The sequence below is a fragment of the Lutjanus erythropterus genome, chromosome 14 (assembly GCF_056507025.1).
Source record: "Lutjanus erythropterus isolate fLutEry1 chromosome 14, fLutEry1.hap2, whole genome shotgun sequence".
Classification (NCBI taxonomy): Eukaryota; Metazoa; Chordata; class Actinopteri; order Lutjaniformes; family Lutjanidae; genus Lutjanus; species Lutjanus erythropterus.
In genome coordinates this window covers 1,042,958-1,061,321 of record NC_139330.1, presented here as the reverse complement: position 1 = coordinate 1,061,321, position 18,364 = coordinate 1,042,958, and the positions used below count along the sequence as shown (strand labels likewise).

General features: G+C 41.3%; 1 protein-coding gene across 3 annotated transcripts in view; it reads right to left on the bottom strand.

Annotated features, from left to right (window-relative positions):
- rtn4b (reticulon 4b) overlaps positions 1-18,364 on the bottom strand; it is a 40,584-nt gene that overhangs the window by 11,063 nt on the left and 11,157 nt on the right. For 2 of the 3 annotated variants that reach the window (XM_084735444.1, XM_084735442.1), the window contains one exon: positions 15,620-17,467. In XM_084735444.1, coding sequence (XP_084591570.1) covers positions 15,620-17,467 — 1,848 coding nt within the window. The remainder of the gene's footprint in view (positions 1-15,619; positions 17,468-18,364) is intronic. The other variant, XM_084735443.1, reaches the window with a different exon arrangement.

Here is an 18,364-nt window from a genome sequence, read left to right as displayed (position 1 = left end):
CCAGGCAGGTCAGTGGACAATATTAGAAGTGAAGAAGTCCTGGGTTTCCTGCAGGCTCTGACGTTGCTCACAGCTGACACATGCTGTACTTTCAAACTGCACACTGGAATCTGACTGTCACTGCCTCACTTACAGACAATTACACAACTGATGAGCCTGTTTAACGAAGGGTTAAATGAGTAAATGACCCACATCACCAACCTTTACAGAATAAATGTGTCTCCAGATCTTACATATGTCCACAGATAAAGTGTGTTTGCTGATAATCAAAGCAGCATTAAAATGCAAACTGAGCTGATGTTCAGCACAGAGAGACAATGGCAGGTGCTGTGAGCAAGGGCAGCCATGTTGCTCTCCACCGCAGACTGACTGACCGGCCGACTGGCCACGATATGTTTGGCAGCTGACCAAAGTATTTAACAGCCAATAAAAGAGCTTGTGAGGCTGAAAACCTCAAATCAGATTTCCTGCAACAAGTTGTTGCCGAGTGGACAAATCCAGCTGACAGCTGCAACTGCAGGACACATCGATGCAGATAAGACAGGTTCATTCTGCAGACATGGACGCTTACTGAAGACAGATGAGGAGCTCAACTGACAGGTCTATCAACTACTAAGTGGAGAATCACACAAATATACTGGACCTTCTCTGTTTTCTGTGCATCTTTTTGGTTACATGAAGAAAAGTCTGCAAACATCATCTTTAAATATTCTGATGGAATTTTCACTTTTTTTTTTCCTATTGTTACCAACATTTAAAGTGTGTTGCAACTAATAATCATTATAGAGTTAGAATTATTTATGAAAGGTCAAAAATACAAATGTCATCACAAGTTCTGCCAGTCAACAGACGGTGAAGCACCTACTGCAACAGTTACTGGGGAGATGTCCAGCCCGTTGAGCTCAAACCTAGCTTGTTAGCAGCTACACGTTGTCAATTTTCTTCACTACAGCACAAAGAAACTCAAGAGAAAATGCGATTGACCATCTGATCGCTGCAGCGTCCAGCTCTGCAGCTCTCAAGTCTAACTGGGAGACGTCCAGTTTTAGGCCATTTTAATTGTCTTTAGACTGGCTCATAGCTGCGAGTTTACTCTCACAACAAACCCCTTTTACATCTACGTCACACGCACACAAGACTGCCCACTACAAATAAAGGTTCTGCATTCTTACTAAAGTAAAAGTCTTTAAATATAATATTCCAAATCCCTGTTGATCTTCATTGTTTTAATAGGCCCAGAATTTCCATTTCAGACAAGAAAGTTTGGTTGTCAGGCATAATAAGACATTTCTGCTCCCTGAAAAAGGTTCATGTCAAGCCCTGATAGCTAACAGCCAAATTATTTTGTGTTGATGAACAACACTACTAACCAGCACTGAAATCAACCATGATACGTTACATTTATCACTAACTATGTATTTAAAATCACTGTCTTTATATAGACATCTGTGTCTTGACAGTTTGTTCCAACATTAAGCATCATCACTCCTCTGTTGCCTGGTAACCATTCTGCTCAGTTCATGTCCACAGAAAACCATTTAAAGCTGTTAATACTCAAATTAACAATTGCCCTTTTTGAAACAGATCTCAGTGCAGCTGCTGTTTCATAATGACACCAACTACACACACTGTACAGTGCTTTGCACTGATTGCAGAACAGATCATAGGTCCTCTCAGCTGGTTTAAAGGGACATTTCACCCCAAATCAAAACTACTGTGTATATTTTTCCTCTGGCCTGCAGTGCTGTTTATCCATCATATAGTTTTGGCATGAGCTGGGGAGTTTAGGAGTATGTTCGCCGCTCCCGTCGACTTTTTTCCTGTCCCATCCCAGTCCCGTGAAGATTAGTGAAATTGACTCCCATCCTGTGGGAATTCTGTTTCCCACAGGATTCATGAAAAAATGTCAGTTTCTATTTTGGAGCTATCAGGTGTAGATGTCTGCCTTCTCTCCAACACAATGGAACTAGATTACACTCAGCGTGTGGAGCTAAAACAGCCTAAAAATACATTTGAAAAATTCAACAGTGATGTCCCTTTCCCAAAATCATGACCTGGTAATCCACCGACCGTGCAGTGAGCAGTTTAATTTAGAACCACTTTTTTCCTGGGAGAAAGTACAAGTATATTGGAGAGAAAGCAGACATCTGTTCGGTGGATATCACCAAAACTCTGCATCTCACACCAAATCTATCTAGATGGATTAACAGCACAACAGGTAAGAGAAGAAGCGTGTATATTTGATTTTGGGGTGAACTGTCCCTTTAAAGCAGCAGTGAAACACAGTGTCAGCTGTTCACTGGAGCTCATTCACACACTAAATTCATCAGAAACACAAACGGCTGCTTCATTATTCGGGAAGCTTCTCTCTTATTGAGCTGTTCATGTGGGCGTTGACAGCTAAGCTAGCTGCTAAGTTAGCTCCCCGCTAGCTTTCCCCGGTTTATCTTAAGGCTCGGCATGCTAACAGGGTGTTAGCTCTGTTAGCAGCTGTGGTCTGACAGAGAGCCATTGTTTGCACGTAAAGACAGGGACAGCATGAGAGGAAGAGGAAGAGGAGGAGGAGGAGGAGGAGGAGGAGGAGGCTCCGCGGTCCAAATGTGGCTGCCTGGCTACATATGGTAGCAGGCGTGCTAACACCGCGGAGCCTGGCTAAAAATAGAGCCGCATCACAGCGCGCCGCAGCCCGGCCTGATCCCGTTTCACTGCCCGCTATGTTTAATCTCCTCTCTCCAACATGGTCTGTATCCTGAACCGGTTCATTCTCCTCCCCGGGAGCCCGTCTGCAGCTCCCCTCCAAACACCGCCCGGTGCTCCTCCTCCCCACCGCGGGGACAGACCGTTACACTGTCCGGATGACCTCCGCCTGCAGCCTCCCTCCTCCCCCGGGCTGGAGCTCTACGGGCCGGCTCCTCATGCAAACACTGACCCGTCATAACGGACACATAACGGCACGCAAATGCGTTATGTAAAAGAGCAGAGAGACGGTCGGTAAACAAAAGATTATGTCAGACTAACCCCGTTTGGCGTCCATCTTGAACCTCCGTTAACGTGCAGCAGCCCGGCTGACGAGTGGCAGAGAGACACTGACACAGACAGGGAGAGAGAGGGACATGCGCAGCTCGGACTCTCTCTGACTGGACAGATGGACCACTGACTGACTATCATTTAGTTTATCTATAAGGAAATATAACTCAGCACTGTTAAGATCTTCATTTGAGGATCATAATGAGGCGAACAAGAACTACAAATAAAATAAACATTAATATAAGCTCCTTTTATGGAGGACCGGAACTGCCAAAATTATAAATGGCTCAATTAATCAATGAAAATGCCATCAAGTGCACCATAAATATTAAAACTAAATGTATATATTTATTTGTAAATTGTGCTAAATTGCTATTTCCGTTATAATTTTCTATTGTATTTATTTACTTTTGTATTAGTCTCCCCATTTATTTTCTTTATGTGTCATCGAAAATTAAAGTCTGCAACTAACTAATATTTTCTTTATCAATTAATCTGCCGATAATTTTCTCAATTAATCAGTTAGTGGTTTGGCCAATAAAATGTTCAGAAAATATTCACATTTAAGAAGCTGAAATCAGGGAATTTGGACTTTTTAAAAAATATATATATATAATGATTAAAAACTATTAATCAATCATCTGAATAGTTGGTCATTAACTTAAACATCAATTATTAATTGTTGCAGCTCTAAACTTAATGTACAGTCGATTTTTGCACTCTGACATAGATCAACCAATAGGTGAAAAGTTAGCTCCCTCTAGGACTTAATTTCTTGATTATTTTCTCCATTAATCAATTAGTTGTTTGGTCTATAAACTGTCACAAACTGGTGACAAATGTTGGTGGTACCTTTAAGTATATTTTGATGCAAGTACTTTTGTACTTTTAGTTGAGTAAAGGAACAATCGTATGGTAATTAGGTACACAGCCAATTGTTTGTGTAACTGAAGGTCACCTGAACATGACAAAATATAGAAAATGTCTACAGGCAAGAAAACTATTTAGTCATCAAGGTTACACAGTTCTTTCCTGGAATGGTCATGGGAAATACTTAAAAAATATGGACCTGTTAAATAAAGCACTACCTTTAACATCAAGAGACAGTTTTATATTTGATTTCTGACAAAGAAAATCACAGAATAACTGCCAAATTCATCGGTTATTATCAGATAAAAAGTTCTCACTTTCCCCAGTCTACTCAGAAAGTCTAAAATAAGTTAAATCAAACTGAGTGATTAAAAACTCTGTAAGCTTTAGCCTACATTTAATATTGTAATGTTTTTCTAAAACCTCAATCTGCAAATATAAATGACTGAATGAATTCAGGGTGGTGGAAAAACAGCAAACACACTCAGTGACACTGTTCAAAGTTCAACCAGGGTTGAACTCTCAGTATTCATGTGAAAGGGCGTCTGTTATCATGAAGAAACAGAGTTTCTAATGAGGATTATGACAGCAGGAGGAGGAGGAGGAGGAGCAGGAGGAGGAGGAGGAGGAGGGTAGAGGTGTGTTGCATAACCCGGCTGTAAAAGGACAACTGGCTCCAGAAATGCCAGCAGACGAGATAAAAGTGAGGAATTTAAACGCAGCCCACTGGAACGGAAGAAACCGACTGTACATCAGAGATCTGCTCCAGTTAAAGATCCATGTAAGGAACTACAAGCTGTCCTGGAACACCAGGTGCATGCTGGGAGAGCTAAAACTGAGCCATTGGCTCCAAAACAAAGAGGAAACACAATCAAACCAGGATTTAATACATTAATGATACGATGATATGTGACCAATAAGAGCTGCAGGAGACCGGCTGGTTTCTAAAGCCTGTTCTGACACAAAAACAACATTTTATTGTCTTTAATATAATTTAAATAGAGCTGAAAGTATTCATTCAGTACTACAGTTATATCGTAGATTACTAATTCACATCATATTGCATGTAACTCTGCTCAGTCTAAAGCCTGTCTCTCATCTTTTGGTGCTAAATGAAGCCAACGCCTCATCTGAACTGTCAAAATACTGCAGGCTGCAAGATGTTTAAAACACTGAAAAACCGGTGAAACCTGAACAAAAGTCTCACAGAAAATCATCTGCAGGGAAACATTATTCAAACAAACAGAGTAGAAATGTTCTCATGTTCTCCATGAATCATGCAGACACACCTGAGACAAACAGGTTGGAGCCTGACACGCTGTATTTACGAGGATGAAAATTATATCAATATTAAGATGAAAAGAAAAAAAGAAAATAACTATTGGCTGATATATCATTATAGATTCACACAGACTTTTTAAACATAAATTTAAAGAATTGAGATCAAGAAATATACTAAGTGGAACATTTTACAGGTAAAACCCGACCTGTTAGGGGTCTCCGAAGGACAAACTGTCATGGAGACACTGTTTCTAAGGGACTTCAAACAAATTTCTTCTTACTCATCGTCCGCCAATAGAAACATATCTGCAATAATCTGTATATATTTTGTGTACTTCTTCATCTACAAATAAAGCAGATTTTGTTTGAATGTTTATAATCCTTTGGTGAGGTTACTGAGCACAGCCAGAACAGACTGCATTTTATTTTCACCAGAACAAGTTGTCTTTGAATTTTAATGAATTACACAAAAAGCCTGCAAAATCCTGAAGGGACTGTTTAATTAGGACAAGAAAGAGCCACCAAAAATGTAGATTTTTAAAAACATGATGCTGCTGTGTGGTGGCGGTTCATTAGAGTCATTATTAGGACTGAAACTAATGATGACTTTCATTAGCCATTAATCTTTATGACTTAGTTTTGCCCCAAACCAAAAGATTTTCAGCTTACTATAATGCAAAACCTGGACCTTCAACAGGGGGGTCTGTGGCCCCTCAAGTGGTCATCAAAGTTACTGCAGGGGGTCCATCAAAAAACAAACCCTCATGCAATCATGTGAGCTGACCAACCAAGAAAATCACTGTGGCGCACCTATCCTGAACAGTGAACTACTTCTCTACGTATTATTGACACATAGTGGACAATTATTTGTATTTTTATTATGAGCGTACAGACATTCTTGTGAGCCACAGTGGATCATTTTGTACCTTCACAAGCATGAGACTCTGCACTTTTGCAGGTGGTTTCCGACATGTCACAGGATGAGACTAATGCAGCTAACATTAGCAATGCTACAACTGCTGTTAACTCAGCAGCTACAGGTAAGCACAACATGACAAGACCTGTAAATATTCAACGTAACATATGTAGTAGGGGGTCCCTGCCAATGACATATATACGTAGAGGCTACATTGGCATTTGGATCATACGTCAGCATCGCCACCATATTGGACAGATCTATGAACAAATCCAGTTTCTTGATAAAAAGCACAGTAATATTTACATTTCTCAACCGATTTCAATAACAAGGTTTCATGATCTACATAAAGTTAGAGTCCAAAAAAGCTTTTTTCTTACTCCATGTAGACCACAAACCCTTGAATATAAAAATGACTAGACTTGAGAAATGTAAACATTAATTGTTCTTTTTACCCAGAAAAAACGTCTGCTTCTTCGTTTATATGGATTTGTTCACGATTTGTGACATCACTGGATGCAGGAAGAACTACAGATTTTGCTGCAGGAGAACTCCATTCTCTCTGTCAATTTAGCAACACCGTGGAATTTATTACCATCAACACTGACTGGATATCCACATGAAAAGTGGTGAACTTCCCCTTTAAATGAACACACTCCTGATTAGAGTCCAGTTGGTCTTTTTTTCCTCTAATGAAGACATCATGATGACATCAGTCTGGACCGGAAGGTGAGTCATGAAAAATGTGTGAGAGGGCAAACAGATGATGATGTTCCTCTTTCCTAACGACAGAGCAACACTGATAAGCCTGACTTACAACATAAAGCTCAGTTATTTCACTACTGTTGCAACGTACACACACACACACACATACACACACACTGAAGATACTGCTTAGTCACAGTGCGACTCAGCCTCGTGGTGTCACACAAACTGTTCTGACAGAGACACAGCAGCTTCTTCCAGCCGCTTCATGGTCCTCACTCGCTACAACTCAATGAATGATGAGTCGATGAACAGAGCCGAGCTGACACTCTGTTATCACACACACGCAGACACACACACACACGGCACAAAGGCCTCAGTGTTGAGTGGAGGAGCCACAGCAGCATTATGGCCTCAGATGATGCAACGACAGCAGACAGCAGCAGATAACATGCTAATACCGACTATATAAAGTATATTACTGTCTATATGCCGAGCGATAACTTGCTTTTTTATGATTAACTTTTAAGTTTCATTTTCATAACAAACAGTACTTAAACATTAGAGGAAGTGAGAACAAGGTAGAATAAAGAGGTAAGAAGTTGATTCCCATCATGCAAAGTGCTTGAGGAACAACTTCCTCAAAGGATACCTGAAGTACAGCTGCAAACACCCAATAACAGACCAGGATTCATTCCTCACTGTTACAGAGGGCCAATCAGATCAGAGCTAAACCATCTGAATGTTCATCAATTTGTCAATCTACAGGAAATGTTTCAGCAACTATTTTTGCAGAAATTACAAACATTAGCAATACTAGCTCCTCCATCAAAAGGATTTGCTGTTTTTTTGTCTTACGACAGAAACTCTGAATTGTTTTCATTAATTTTGTACAATTTAATCAACAGTGGATTTGTTTCTCATCAACATAAACTGCAAATGGCTCTAATGACAAATAATCCATGACTCATTGATTTCAACTCAAAAAAGATGAACTTAACATGAAAGAAGAGGATTTTTACTTATCCATTTAAGTGCAGGTGATTTTATTGATTTTTTTTTTTTTTTTTGGTTTGTAAAATGTCAGAAAATAGTGTGTGTTCTCTTTAGACATTCATAATCAGTTAATTTTAATTTACAACAACAAAAAGCCACATCACATTGGAGAAGGTGGAAGCATTAAATATTAAGTATTTTTTCTTGGACACTGGTTCCTGTGACTGTTTTTATTACAAATGTATTGGACCTAAGTCATCTATACTCCAGTATATAATATAATAGATTAATTTACACATTTAAGACTTTAAATGTGAATATTTTCAGTTTCTTGAGGACGTCATCTTGGGCTTTGATCAATTTTATGGACCAAACAACTAATCAATTAATCAAGTTGCAGTGCAGCTGTACGTCTCAGATTTTCAATTTTCTGCCTCAAAACGAGACTCGAGTGGCAGCAACACGATACGATCGCTTTGCTTCTAAAACCTGATAAATTCCGTCATAAACACAGCAGGAAACATGTTAGTTTGTCCTCATACAGACAGTAAACATGAGGCCAGGCAGTGCAGGACGATCTGAAAACTAAAAGCTCTGTCCTGACTCTCCTCCAGTTCATTAGCATATCCCCGGCAAACTGGCCAATCATTAAACTGCCAGCTAACGTCACTCTGCTTACAAATCCCTCCTCCTCTTCCTCTCTACTGTCCACCTTTGGTCACAGTGCCTGACTGTCCAAAGGTCCTCTGTGTGGCTGCTGCAGTCGACCAAGGACGAGACCTGCACGAGACGGTCCAGAAAAATCTGCAGTCGTGTACCTGAGAGGACGCACAGCCTCCTGGTACGCAGGCAAGAAAACAGACGAGGAGTTGCAATCAATAAAATTAAAAAGTTAACCTCTTCTCCCTCTTAAATTTACCCCTAAGAGGCAATTTGATCCAAATATTCAAAATATTTAAGGTTGCCCCATGAAATCTAATGCAAATATTCCACAGTCCACAATTTAGCCCCGTTATCTTTGGTTTTAAAGTTTCCAAAGCTGCTGTAAGCTGTTTGAAATGTCTGACTCTGTATTACCAATCCATTCACAGCTACTAAGAGTTTGTCTCTGTTTTAGCATCAATGTCAAACATTTATGTCCTGCAGTCAGCATGAAATACAAGCCAAAGCAATCAAAATCAAGCTGTTTGAGGCGGTGTTTCCTGCAGCTTCCACCTCTGCTGTGGTCGTAGCAGGATGGTGACACAATCAGCCTCAAAGCAGCTGTCAAACAAGCCAAAGACAAAGACAGAAAGGTGGAGGTATACCCTGTTCTCTCCAGTGCTTTGCAGCAGGCTCGCACTCCTTTTTGTCCACTGAGTTGTTCTCCATGCCGTCCGATCAGCAAACACACATTCCACACAGAGACGGGCCGACAGAGGCAGTTAATGTAAATGTGTGAGTATAAATGTGTGTGTGTTTGCCTGCAGGAGGAGGAAGAGGAGGAGGAGGAGGAGGAGGAAGACACAGAGAGAGAGAGGGAGGGAGGGGAGAACCCGAGCAAGGCTTCCTCTGGGGGAGACGACTGCAGCGAGCGAATGAACTGCTGTCAGCTGACTGTCTGCTGCCAGCGCTCTGACGCAGCAACTATAAACGTCTCTGCCTCACCTCCTCCTCCACCCGCCCCCCCGCCCAGCCGTTCTGGCACCCTCTCCCTTTCCTCCTCCTCACTTCCACCCAATCTGATCTTTCCTTTCCCTTCCTTTTTTATCCCCTCAACTTCCACCCCTTCTTCCCCTTTTTCTTCATGCTTTATCTCACCCTGATTTTCCTTCGTCATCCCTCCTCCTCTTCCTCCCTGTGCTTCTCAAATCTGCTGACGAAGCAGTCAAACTGAGCCTATGAATGATTTTTATCCATCTATGTGACTCAGTTGATGCTGCTACAGTAAATACAACAATTATTACAGTCAAGCAACTCACCACCAAACTACAGTAAGGTCAAGAAACAATTATTTTAATCATCAATTAATCTGATGATAATTTCACATTTAATCAGTTCATCAAGTCCGAAGCCAATTATCAATATTACTGTCCCAAATGTACAGACGACACTTCTTTTAACAAGCAACAGACTCTGACAGACCGTCCACCTCAGAAACCACTGGGGGAAGTGCAGACAGTGAAGCTGACACAGCTAACTTTAGCCATGCTACAACTGCTGCAAACTTCACAGCTACAGCTAAGCTTAAATTAGAGAAAATATTCAATGCAATATATGTAGTAGGGGGTCATTGTTCCATCTCTGTCAGTTAAGTTCTGAAAAAATGCTCAATACCTCTGGTTTACTCTATAAATGTTAAAGAAAATTAAAAAACAAAAAATCTCATCACAATTATCCAGAGCCCAAAGTGATGTCTCCTGTCGTCACATCGAAGAAGCTGGAACCAGACAATATTTGACATTTTCTGTTTGATAAATGACTGACATGGTTAATTGATTGTTTAGACTGTTTGCAGAGGATTTAACATGATGGCTGAAAACCTGCAGGGCTGAATATCAAACCACAACAGCTCTGAGAGTATGAGAGGTGTGGACTCAAGTCACATGACTTGGACTTGAGTCACAAATTTGATGGGCTCAATCATAAACATTATATGTAGACGTGGCATCGACAGCTTCAGTATCAACACTGCTGCCACGCTGATTTGGTCGAGACTAGGCCTGAGTGACAAAGTGATAGCTATCAGCAATAGACACGTCATCAATAGCAGTAAGACAGTAGTTTGAATGTTCAATAGTTTCACTTAAATGCATTGAGTGCAAGCCGCCATGAAGGCAGAAAACGACTATCCTCCTGCTCACAGACAGCCTGTCACACAGTCCTTGATAATGGAGTGAGTTAGGAGTGACACACGAACAGGAATTCATTTCACAGGCATGCTTTTCAGTTGCCCCATCGACACAACAAATGAGTGACAAAACAGTGAAAAAATGAGTGTGGATGAAACACGACCGGTCACCACACTGGTGTGGGGGTCTGTTGTTGTTGTTTTTAAGAAGTCGGACAACAAATGTCAGAGGGAGGCTTGTTCATACGGAGGGAGCTTAGAGGAGAACCATATCAAAAAGGAGCAGTCTGAGGTGGACAAACAGGAAAGCGTTTCGGCAGGGAGAGGGCGATGTCCTGCTGTCTGCAGCCTGCTGTCACCCCGACCCAACCACTGATAAACAGAAGAACATGGACGGATGGATCAACAATCAGAACAGCGCTGTGTGTAAACTGCAGGAACAGCATCTCAACCAACACTGGTAACATAACGAAATCCTTTAAAAACCTCAGCTGCTTCCATCCTTCGGATGCACAACATCATAACATCCCTTATTAAAATACACTGAGAAATAAACAAAGTGCTTTTTATATAGATAAACCACTGAAGGTCTTGTTCAGAAGAGATCTCAGGCTTTTGTTAGTGGAAAACAACTTTTGTAGGAACAAGTAAAACATGTTTCTATTTATAAAAGGTAAAATATCATAAAACCTGAAATCATTTTGAGTCAGTAGAGTCTATAAATATCTTTCATACAATACTCAGACCAGAGTAAACTTCTTATGTATTTCAAACTTTCCAGTCACCTTCACTGTTGCCAACAAGGACCTTAGAGAGAAAAGTGTAAAATAATGTCTGGTTTCCTGCCAAAACAGCTCAATTTCCCAACTGCTGCCAAGATTAGAGAGCATTTACAAGGTGATTTCCCAAAGTTCAGTGTAACGGTAAGTCAAACAAATAAATCCATCTTAAATACAAAGAGAATTGACTAAAGCTGGTTCGTGGTTACAGGCTGAAATAATCTGAGTTATGTGGTGTGAAACAAATAGAAATGTGACTGTATGTCTGTGGTGCGTCTGATTATCTGGTTCATAGCAGGGACTGGATCATCTGGGTGTAATCACGGACTTCTTCCACTAGAGGGCACCTGTGCCACTTTATAAACTCCTCTTCCTCTCCTCCTCCTCTTCTCTTCCAGTCAGATTCGAAAGGAGCTGGCTTATAAAAATTCATTCAACTACAACAAAAAACAGTTTAGCTGAAGTTGGAAGATAGAGTTCAAATTCAGAGGACTGTTTCTATAACAGATGCATGGTTTCTTAAAACTTTTACATTATTTAATTTACTACAGGAAGCAGACAAGAAGAAGTAAAATATGGATCAAAGTTGAAGAGATCAGAGCTCAAAGCACAATTTTAATAAATGCACCAATGAGTTGATCAGTTTGTTAACTTTTAAATGTGATTCTTCCAGAACAGAGTGAAACTAACTACTAGGACTATTTCACCATGCATGGTCTCCAGTGATGACCTGCTGGCTCTCTTGTCTTATCGCTCACTGGAAACAAACTGTAGTTCATGAAACTGTAAACCGGAGTGGTGAAATTGTCGGTTGCATAAAAGAGAAGTACAAAGTTTGTCTCCGTGGGGACAAAGCAGCACAAAGTGACCCTTCACCTTCATCTGAGTACCTTTTCTCTGCACGTCTCTCCTGCTGATGAAGCTGCAGTCACACCAGAGTCATTACTCACATCATAAAACTGTCAGACAGTGATGAATTCCACCAAGTTTCTAAAGCAATATGTTAATGAAATCATCTGAACGTGCGATTAGGTAACAGCTGATTTGTCAATTTCCTTGCAATCTTGCCAAAATCTGAAAAGGCTGATTCACTAACAAACAAGAGACTGAACGAGAAGAGTCCCGTTTCCACTGGATGGATTTAAAACAGGTTCAGCTATGAACTCAGGCATGTTTTTATAACCAGGAAGTCATTTTTACATGGTTGTTCATTGAAACGATTGTGCTAACACAAACAGAAAAAAGCTTCCAATCAACTTTCTGCAGACTTACAGCAACATGATGAACAAATCAATAAAACCTAAATCACCTAAATATTCATCTAATTGTTGGGATCAATGATTTAGTCTGCAGCAGTGCTAAAAATAATTGTATATTACTAAATCAATGCAAAATTCATCATATAGATGAAGTCAGCAATTTTCATACCTCACGTTGGGCTTTTTAATAACTTAGTTATTAGTTATTATCATCCTGAATCATTCTGAATTCATTTTGGCTTGTGGTGGATGCAAACCTGTCAGGGGGCAAAATGTGCAGACGTCTTGTGATCCAGGAGCATGAGGTAATCAGTTTCTGTCATTTCCAGTTTGTCTGGCATTAGCCTCCTTTGCAAGCAACATAATCTGGCTAACATTACTGTAACATGTATTTCATTTAACAACATTATAAATAACGCCAACAATTAGTCAATTAATCAATCAAACAGAACTAAGTAATCATGTTAAAACAGTCACCTCTCGTTCAGGAAAACTGATGACATATTTTATAAACCAAAAAACTAAATCTATGAATGAAGACAATAATCTGCAGAGTAATTCATAAGAAAATAGCTGTAAGCTGCAGCCCTAATAACAGACTTTTGTTGTTATTTGTGGTAAACCATAAATGCATCATTCTGGTATCTGTAAGATCTCAGAGTCTCTGTCCAGACTGAACGATCCGTCAAAGTGAACGGAGTTGCTCTCGGTGTGACGGGACCATCAGTGAGGCAGATTTATGTTCACATCGCAGCTCTGCACCTCAAGTTGCATAATGAAGAACATTTGCTGAGTGGTTTCTGGGTCGGAGAACCCTTTGTGGGCCTGCCAGTGTCGCAATGCAGGGAGGAGGAGGAAGAGGAGGAGGAAGCTTTAATTAACAGGAGATCCCTCCAACACACACGCACACACACACACACTTAAAGCGTCAGCAGCTCGTCCCAAAGACCAAAGTCCTACTGCTCTAGTTACACAGTACCTGTCTGCTCTGAGTGTGTGTGTGTGTGTATATGTCTGTAGGCATTAATGAGTGTGTGTGTATATTAACTGATCAATATCTGTTTGAATAAAACTGAGTCATGCATTAAAATGAAGAGTAAGCGGCGTTGTCTTCAGAGAGCCGATGGGGCCTCTGGGGGAATTCATCACTTTGTGAAAGCCCTGAAGGAGGCAGCTCTGCGTCTGTCTGATAAAACATCGCTGAAACGTTGTCACACAATTAACTCAGGCTACAATAAGGACAGTGGACTTTCCAGATCAAGAGCTTATATCAACTATAAAAGATTTAAAACTGGCCCTGGACAACAGCTATTGGTTTTAAAATCTAGTTCAGCATCAATAAAGCACTCTTTTTTTTTTTTATCAATTTCATGAATTATTCATTATTAATAGAGGAAATAACTCTCCCAGAAGAAAAATGACCATTATAATGTCTTATTTTGTCTAACTGTTCAACACCCAAATATATTCACTTAACTGTGATATAAAGGTGGAGAAAAGTAGCACACTGGAAAGCAGAAACATTTACATAGTTGCCAATTTTGCTTGATTAAAAAACTAACAACTAATCAAATTCAAAATTTCTGTTGATCAACCAGTTATCTGAGCTCTAATCTAATCAACTTTCAGGACCAGCTTTCTACATTTTTTTGGATTTTAACAAAGCAGTGTGTACTATATCTCCTAGAAACCTTAAAGGAGTAGTTCAGATTATTTGCAGTGTGGTTATTTGGTTAGTTTGTAGAGAGTGATATTTGTCCTATATAACAATGGTTTCCAGTCAGAAAAGGCTGTCTGACAGCAAGATACCGTGGTGAAAATATTGTAAATATAGCGTATATAGGACATTGCTTAGTCACTGCTTCTCCAAAATAGGGGCATGTCAGCCACCATCTAGTTAAACATAAAATTAATCTAACTTTTGCTTTGCTCTTTTATGTCTTCCATCAGGTTAAAATCTCATGAACTTTCCCATTTTAAAATAATTTTTTTGCAAAATAACCCACCTAGGAAAATATTAAAAGCGTTTGCTGGACATGAAGTTCAACACCCTCTAAAGTCATGACAGCTCATGTTATTTGGCACAGATGTTATCAGCAAATGATATTCAGTATTTAGCCTCAGGTGCATAAAATCTGATGCAACGTATCACAGGGCGTAGGAGAGACTGTAAAGCACACAGTAAATCAGAGTGGCAGCTTATTCAGGCAGTAACAGGGCGTGGCTGGTAGCTCTGTGTGTGTGTGTGTGTGTGCGTGTGCGTGTGCGTGTGCGTGTGTGTGTGTGTGTGTGTGTGTGTGTGCGTGTGCCTATGTAGCTGGGAGTTGGTGTTGGGGTCTATAAGGTGGTGCTGGGTTTCAGTTTAGCAACTTGAGTTATTTTCAAAGTACAGAGAAGCTAAAACCAGAAGGGAACGTGATCCAGCTCAACAGTAAAAATCCTCAAAGGGCAAAAAGAAGCTCCCTAACTGTATATGATGTATAAAATCTCTTTTTGTCTATTTACCAAAAAAGACAATAAAGGGAGCTCATGTTTTCAACAGAACAGAAATAAATATTGCATTTTACTTACCACATGTTAAAATGTAAAAACAAAGTTAAATTAAAATGATCAGGTTCAAAGAGATGATGTTAATCTGATGAGACAAAAATGCAGAAAAAGCAAAACCACAATGGAACACACAACCACACAAATTAAAAATCACTAAATGCAAGGGTTAATTTTCAAAGAAAATGCAAAAAAGGGATGATGCAAGAAAGGAAAGGTGACACTAAGGAGGAGGTGATGGGGTCTAAAGTAAATACGGGCTGCTGGTTGGTTGGTTGGTTTGGGAGAAAATAATTGAGGAGAACAAAAGAGTGAAGATGAAAATTATGCCGATGAACATGGAAGTGCCAGTGAGAACTGAGGAGGATGTGGGGGGGATGGTTTCCATGCCGGGACTGGTTTATTTTACCTGCTTTTATGTTCATGTTTGGCATCTTAAACACGCTCTTCTTCACAACCGCCTCCTCTGGTTTGCTGACAGGGGAATGGGTGAGCGGAGCTTGGGGCGGGGGCTGCTGGATGTCCAGCTTCTCCAGCTCTGCCTTGCTCTTCTGGGGGGAGGCCTGGGTGAGGAGGCGGTATGAGCTCTGACTTGGAGGCTCTTCTTCAACCTTGGGGGGCGGGGCTACGCTTGTTGGAGGCGGAGCAGAAAGTGGAGATACATCTTTCTGCACAAAGCTGAGATCGTCATCCATGGGGATCTCTGGGGGCTTGGAGGAGGCGAACTTGGACGTATCCAGAGCTTCAAGGAACTCATCGATGACGCCGCGGGGTGGTCGCTCGATGAACTCGAATTCCTCGGAAGAGACTTCATGCTCAGAGACCTCCTCAGCCACCTCCGGCTCCTCCACCTCCATTGTCAGGTCCTTCTTCTCTGTTTCCACCTGGAAGCTGGCAGGGTTCTTGGCCATGGCCTCCAAGACTGGAGACAGGGAGTCTGCTGTTGGAGATTCCGAATCAGAGTCCTCAGCGGGGGTCTTTTTACTCTGGAAGTCAAGTGGCTCAAACTTTTCGGTCTTTTTTGGAGAATCGTGGCTTGAGAACCAATCTTTCTGCTCGATCTTGACCGGCTCCTCTTCTTTGGCCTTAGTTGGGGTGGTTTCCTCTGCCTCTTTGACAAGATCAAACGCGCCAAAGCTTTTATCGTCGTCTTTCACTTTGTCAGCCGCCTTCACTTCCATCTCCTCGGTCATCTCCTTCAGCAGGGACACTTTAGCATCGAAGGCAAACGGGTTGTTGGCGGACAGATTGATTGGAGGGTTGGGCGACTCCATCATCCTCCGTTCGAGAATGGGGGACTGTTCCTCGGGGCTTCCCTCTGAGGAGCCAGAGTCAATTTTGTCGGGATTGAGTGGAGAAGACTTCAGGATGTCTGGAAGCGATGGAGGCAGAGCAGAATCCTCCTCTTCGTCCTCATCATCATCTTTCAGACCAGATGAAAACTGACTGAGTGAGTCAGCGCCCATCTTGGTTGTCTCAAATGTTTTCCCCTCATCCAAGAAAGATGGTGGAGTATCCTGGGACTCTCCAGTCTGTCCATACTGGACCAGATCTGGAGTGGGACTCTCAGACATTTTTGAGGCCCTGCTGTCAGACTTGGAGTCTCCAAAATGGGAGTAGCCACTGTCCGCCAGCGGGGAGTATCCCTCAAAGGGGTTACTATTCTTCTTCACCTCATACATCAGGTCATCATCTTCATCAGACTGGTTGCCGTGCAGATCTTGCTCATACCTGGAAGAGCTAATGGGAGCGGTGTCCTTGGAGAAGGTATCCATGGAAACCTTGGAGTTGTCTTGAGATGATAGGAATGGTGAATCCCAGTGCTCTGTTGGGTTAGAGGAGGCAAGGTGAGACTCAGGGACCTTCATCTGGGGGTTCACAGGGGAGGGGCCAGTGGAGGACCTGTCTGAGCTAATCAGCTTCTCCTCAGGCGAAAAGGAAACTCCGCTGTCTTCGCACGGGTTATGAGGCCCTGGGTCTTTCCCTAAACTCAGGTAAGGACCAGCTAACGGATCTAGAAGGTCTTCCTTATTCTTACTACGGCCCGGTCCAGAATCGCCCTCTTCACCCACCCAAGGCATGTCCTTGGAATGAGTAGTGGGGGCTTCAGTGGAGAAGGAGCCCAGAGGTGCAGCAGATCCTGAAGTAGGGGGCTGGTTGGGACTCTCGGTCAGAGAGAGCTCCTCCAGAGAGTCAGGGGAGTGAAGAGGGGAGATAGGAGAGATGGGAGCAGGGGAATCACCCTTCTGCCCAAGTGCTTGAGTAGAGAGGGAGGGGGGAGAATGCAATACAGCACATATCAAAGACATACTCCATTCCTTACAGTGCCCACCACACCTGGGGAGAACCATCAGGACCAGACAAGTGCTGCGAGCAGGTTGGCAGTGGCAAGTAGACCGTTCACACATTTTGGTAAAATGACCAATCTGTTCCATTTATTCCAAAAAGCCTGACGGTATGAACATTAGCTGCACCTCCCTATACTAGACATTGACTGGTTTGTAGACAGGTGTGCATCTGATGTCGGTGTCTTGTCAGTATAATTAAATTCCTCTCTCTTGCATCCTCTTGGAAAATAACTGGAATATTTTTTGTAATGTACGCTGCCCACCTGTGGAACAAACTTCCTGAATACCTGAGGTTGGCTGAAAACTGTCATTTTAATCAGAGCTTAAAACATCACTGTTTACTGCAGTTTCCCAGTAAATCAGATACACAACTTCTTGGTAAAGTAATCTCTAGCTTTTGATTTTATATTTGTTTGCTTTCACTTTTGTTTTTGTCTTTTAAAATGCAATTTCTATGGTGTTTTTTTAGTGTAATTTCCACATTCTCTCAATGTTTTAATATATTTCTATAATCCTGTAAAACACTTTTCCAAAACACGTTTCCAAGTGGAACTGAAGTTAATGCAACTTTATAAAAATGATACTAACTTCATAACCTGATTTTTTTAGACATTTTCAACTCATAATTAAGATGTTTTGCAGCCTAAAATTTAGATTATTGGATTTTAGACGTCAAGGCTTTTTAAGGAATTGCAGAAATACTGAAAGTTGTGTTGTTTTACCTTTTTCCAGTTCAGACAATAGCATCTCAGAACTTTCTGTAATTAGTCCAATTGGTTTGTAGAAACAAACAGTTCAATTTGTTC